The sequence below is a fragment of the Teleopsis dalmanni genome, chromosome 2 (genome assembly GCF_002237135.1).
Source record: "Teleopsis dalmanni isolate 2A chromosome 2, ASM223713v2, whole genome shotgun sequence".
Lineage (NCBI taxonomy): Eukaryota > Metazoa > Arthropoda > Insecta > Diptera > Diopsidae > Teleopsis > Teleopsis dalmanni.
The window spans coordinates 241,546,810-241,552,381 of NC_051847.1; the positions used below are offsets into that span (position 1 = coordinate 241,546,810).

At 28.3% G+C, this 5,572-nt stretch overlaps 1 protein-coding gene across 1 annotated transcript; it reads left to right on the forward strand.

Annotated features, from left to right (window-relative positions):
- Positions 1–1,755: 1,755 nt before the first annotated feature.
- On the forward strand, positions 1,756–4,337 carry LOC119686092 (the record flags this gene model as incomplete). Its single annotated transcript, XM_038100558.1, has 5 exons — positions 1,756–1,800; positions 1,952–2,143; positions 3,091–3,402; positions 3,927–4,056; positions 4,125–4,337. Coding segments are annotated over 5 exons (765 nt in total), but the record flags the coding sequence as incomplete, so codon positions are not given.
- Between the last annotated feature and the right edge of the window lie 1,235 nt (positions 4,338–5,572).

A 5,572-nucleotide genomic window follows, 5' to 3' on the forward strand; every position in this document is an offset into this window, starting at 1 on the left:
TTCCAATCTCCTTTTGGCTGCGAAACATCTGAAAATATCATTATTGGAATTTTATAAAAAAAACTGTTAAGTTGTATATTGAGATTTATTTCAAAATTTCAATTTTGATATAATCAAGTAATTATCAATCTGGAAGATTATATAGCAATACATAGTTATTCGGTTTAGTCATAATATTTTAATCAAAATATTAATACGCAATATTCATAGTCTACATAGTATACAATACTATACATAATATATATATTATTATATATATTATATAATATTATATAACATGAAATATTATATGTAATATAGCAGATTTTGACTTCAAAAATTTATTAAACAATAGTATTTTAGTATTAAAGTTTCAATGTGATTTCATAAAAAAGTATCTTTGACTTTGCTGAAGAGTTAGTACTATTCACATGTCGATATGTATCATTATTTCTTTTTTTAAATATTTTTCAGAAAGGTTCAAAGGCATACTTACGAATTCTTTTTCTCGCATCTAGATAGGCTGCATTTACTGCATCGTAAGTAATACAAGTATTATCTCCTGTATATGGCCTCCTGAAAGTAAAAAAATATATATAATTTTAATGCTTGATTTATATTTATCTATAAAATAGTTTTTTTGAATGATTACTTTCAATTTAAATATTAAACTTGATGAAAATCAGTTATAATGACAATTTAATCGTAGACAGTTTCAACGATTTTACTCGAAACAACTGTATGGTCAGCCAAAAATGTAATTAATTAAAATAATAAGCACTTTGTTGTTGTAATTCACTACTGTTCGAAACCTGTCTACCTCAATGTAATATTAATATATTATTATATTATTGATGTATGATTTCACACGATATATATTATATAAAATTTAGCAGCCTTAAATCCTTTATACTCAGAAATATATTAATAATATAATTATAATAATAATAATGTGCATATAATATAATTTATAATCGTTGTTCCTGCTAATGACAATAATATGAAATCTCCATTTAAATTTTATTTTATAATTTTTAGTTCCAAAATTAAAAGTTTGGGACTAAAAATATATTATGAAACTGAAATAGTTCCATAATATAACTTTACTGAAATAGCTTAAACTACAAAAATTAAATTTCAAATTAATTTTGTGCCATGAAAATAAGTGCTTCCATACATTTCAATAGCAACAAATTTCACTTTCTATTTTTATGACAACTTTCCAGTGAAACACTTGTGCACAAAAGAAGATACATGTTAAAAATATAATTTTATTAAGCGCTTGAAGCAATTTTTCTATGGATAGCAATCAATTTTGCGCTTATCACATGTGACCACACGAACAATGCCACTCCAAATTGGTATGTTCTTGGCGGAAATGTGCGCCCACATAATAAGATTTGCGTCAAAGCTTGACTACACGCCGATAATCAAATTATTAACAATTCACAGGATGAAGTATAAAAGCTGGCAATCTAAAGGAAATCGCAACAAGCGCAGCTAAGTACTTAGCTCGCAACCGTACGATGAAGCAGTTACTTTGGAGACCCATAAGAGACTAGTCGTGTACCAGTGCAAGTAAGAATTGCCAAGAAAATGGAAAATGAGGGCATAACCTCGGCAAAGCAACAGTTGCAAAAAGTCATTGAAAAATGCAAGAGTGAAAGAATCTGTGAATTACAAGTGAAAAGCGTGGAAAATTTTTTGAAAAATAATCAGAAAAATTACAATAGTAAAAGTAAAAAAATAATAAAAATATTAATAATAATTTGTCTAATATTTTATTCAATTAATTTTTACTATAGTGAATTGCAAACGAAGGTAATATGCGATTTAATTAAATAAAATTTAATAAATAAGAAAGATGGAAAAAATAAATAATTTTCTTTATAATTAGTTTTTAATTAATTTTATTAAAATATAAAGCGAATCGCGTATTTTCTAAATTTTAATATTTTAAAAAAATTTGTAGCGCTGCCTTTTAGATTTGCCCCGTCAATTGCGCTACGCTTTTCGGCCGGCTGAAAAGTGCGATTTCTGTGAGAATATCTCCAAAGTGGCAAGAGTGCGTACTATCACCAGTAATGAGTTTGAGAGTCAGTACGCATATTCCGCCACTCCTGTCATTGTGGAAGACGCTACACAAAACTGGACCGCACTAACTGTGAGTAAATTGTTTTGAAAAAACTATATTATATATATGAATATTAACATGTATTGCATATATATGCATGAAATAATCTTATTTCTCATATTCTTGGTTTATCTTGCGTAATGTAAATAAATTATCAATACTAAAATCAAAATAATACAAATTGCATAAAACTATCTCCCAAGTCTGAATGAATTGAATTGCCTTAACATAGTTTGAACAAACAAAAAAAAACTTTTTTTATTAAAGTATATATTATATACTATATAATATATAGTATATATACCATACCTTATTCAACATTTTATTAAATCGAAACAAAACTATTACTAAACATCTCAAATTAATAATATAATAATTATGTATGGACCAATAAATTTGAATAAAATGAGTATATAAAATTTTTGAAGCTTTGGAATTATTATCCATAAAACATTTATATTATCCTAGTTCGCTCTTATATAGTACGCTAGAGATTTCTCATACAGTTTACTTGGTATCCACTTTAATAAATGAATACCACTTAGGTAGCTTGATTAATTTTATCAAATTAATTTGCACATTTGAAACCACCGTTCTCCATAGTTTTTACTTCATACAGAGCATTAGTTTCTAATACCTAATATATTAGTTTCTATACACTTAATACCTAATGTAGTTAATTTTTGATTTGTCATAATCCCGTTAATCAATGTTACATTACTGAAACACTTTGATCTATTGAAGCTTTGAGAAAAACGCTAAATTTCTACAGATTTTTCAAATCCTTTTAATTTTGATTATACTCAAAAATGTGTTCCTTTTATATTCTGTTATATTATTGCTAATCACAAGTTCATTTTTGATCCTTCATGACACAATGGAACGCAAAGAGCAGTAGACATAAATTGATCAAATTTTAAAATATTTTTTTGAGATCTTATACAGATAGTTTCTGTAGATTGCTTTTATTTTTCCAGAAATTTGATTATTGGTATTTTCGTGATGTCTATCAAAATTCCAAGCGTAAACAAAAAATATTAGATTGCCAATTTTTGCCATATAAGACTGGTTTTAAAAATATTCTACAAGCATTGGATATGTCGGAGGAACGAGTTGCATTACAAAGGGGTACTACCCCCTGGTATTTTGGTTGGAGTAATTGCAATCCTGATACAGCTGAAGAATTCCGGAAACATTATGGACGTCCATATTTCTTGCCTGCTGCTTCAGAAAACAATGCCGTTGATTGGTTTTTTATAGGAACTAGTGGACTCGGAGCGCATATGCATGTAAGTTAATTATTAATTTATAATAAACATATACATTCGTAAATATGTGTCTAGAAACTTGTCAAATTAACTGAAAGTGTCTTTATTAAAAATAATATTATATGCTATTAATATATGAACTATAATTGGATCGAACGAAAAGCCAGTTTTCAACGAGCTGAGACTATAACTTTGCAAGTGATCATTTTGAAGTGATCAAAGGTCTCTATTAACCTGTGCGGAACAGTAAGTTCACATGTACCCTTAGAAAATAATACAGAGTTGTGAGATCACACGATTATGGAGGCTATTTCACAGGAGCTTTATATGAAATTATTATGAATTCCTAGTTATAAGCATGGACTAAGAGTAGAATTTTTACAGACTTAAATCTAAAGTTAAAATTCGCAAAACAATAATATTTAATTAAGTTATTTATAGCTGTGGTTCATTCGTTCGTTCTAATATGTAATATTAATGTTAATGTATATTAAAATTAATGTATGTATTATTACTAATTTATTGTAATTTTTTTTGAATTTTAGATAGATAATGTACATCTGCCATCCTGGCAAGCGCAACTGAGCGGTAGCAAACGTTGGGTATTAGCACCGCCTCCAGAATGTTATTTTAAGTGCAAACAAATGGATGTAGTAGTTAATAAGGGGGACATAAGTAAGTATATTTTGTAAATAAATATATATTTGTTGGAAATGTGATTTCATTACATATCAACAAACTAGTTGTGCTGGATACCAATAAATGGTATCATCAAACATTTGTACAACCGGGTCAAGTAAGTCTAACGATTGGAGCTGAATATGATTAAAGGATAATAAACTGATATTGTTAATAATGTAATTAATATAAATTTGTTTTTAATTTAATTTAGTTTTTAATTTTATTTAACAAATAAATTTGTTAAATACTGTATATTGTTGTGTATGATATGTATGTCACAAGCTAAATGAAAATAAATATTTATTGCAAAAAATTTATTGTACATTTAATAACTATTATTATATGTTATTGACTTATAATTTTATATACAATAATTAAGTTCTTTTTATAGAAAAACTCAGTTTCTCATACTTTCTTTAGTTGCCAACAAACTTTCTAACAATTTCTCAGCCAACTCGTGCGATTTGAGATTGTTATCAGCTGTAGTGCATTATCATCACTGGGGCATTAGCCGGCTAACAACAATAACACCTGTCATTGCACATTCGAACGTCATTTCTATTGCATTGTAATCCGCACATTGAACTTAAAAAAATGGTGCAAGTTTTTTCCTTTAAATGGTTTTGATTTCGTATTAGAAATTCCAGCATTGACCAGTCGAAACTGGACCACAAAAGCTTTCGGGATTGAACAAAAAGTGCTTCCAACGAGTTTGTCTTGTACAAAGAAATTGCACAAATAGAGTTTGATTTACGACATTTTTGAATAACTTGGTATCTGCAATTGTCTACACGATCGGACAAGTCTTTTTTTCATTTTTTTATTGGACGGAGTTCAGCTCCGTTTAGTTAACAGCAAAATTTGTTGTCTACGCAAAAATGCACCAGTTTTTATTGTAATTACTTAATATTACAATTATTATCAATTTACGTTTGTACACATATGTACCCGTCCGGACCCCGGACCCCGGACTCCGGACTAGTGAGTATATCGTCACGTGGTTTAGATGATGGCCTTAACACGCGACGCGTTTTGCGAGTTGCAACAATCTTACATTTTAGGAAATTTTTCATTTAATTCGATCGAAAAAACCTTTTTGGCTTCAGTGCAGACAACTTAAAGCCAATCTCGTTTGGTTTCTTCTCTGCACGAATGTGAATTGTTGCTAAATTGAATGTTTCAGGTGATTTAATTAAATGTTGTAAGTGATATGATTTAACTTCGTTATTACAAGTATGGAAATGCTTCATTTGGTGTTATATTACATGCTCAAATTAAGTTGTGAAATATTTAAGAAAACAAAACAAATTAAAGAATATTACTAAATATTACTATTAACAGTTAAATATTAAAACAATACAGAACTTCTTCGATATGAACAATAAGTGGTAATTTGTACAAATGTGGAAAGTCTTAGGAGTACAACTTAACCAAATGAGAATTAAAATACGGTAACAAATATATTATATATATCCCTCTCCGCCTCCATTTTCCTCCCCAATCCGGAATT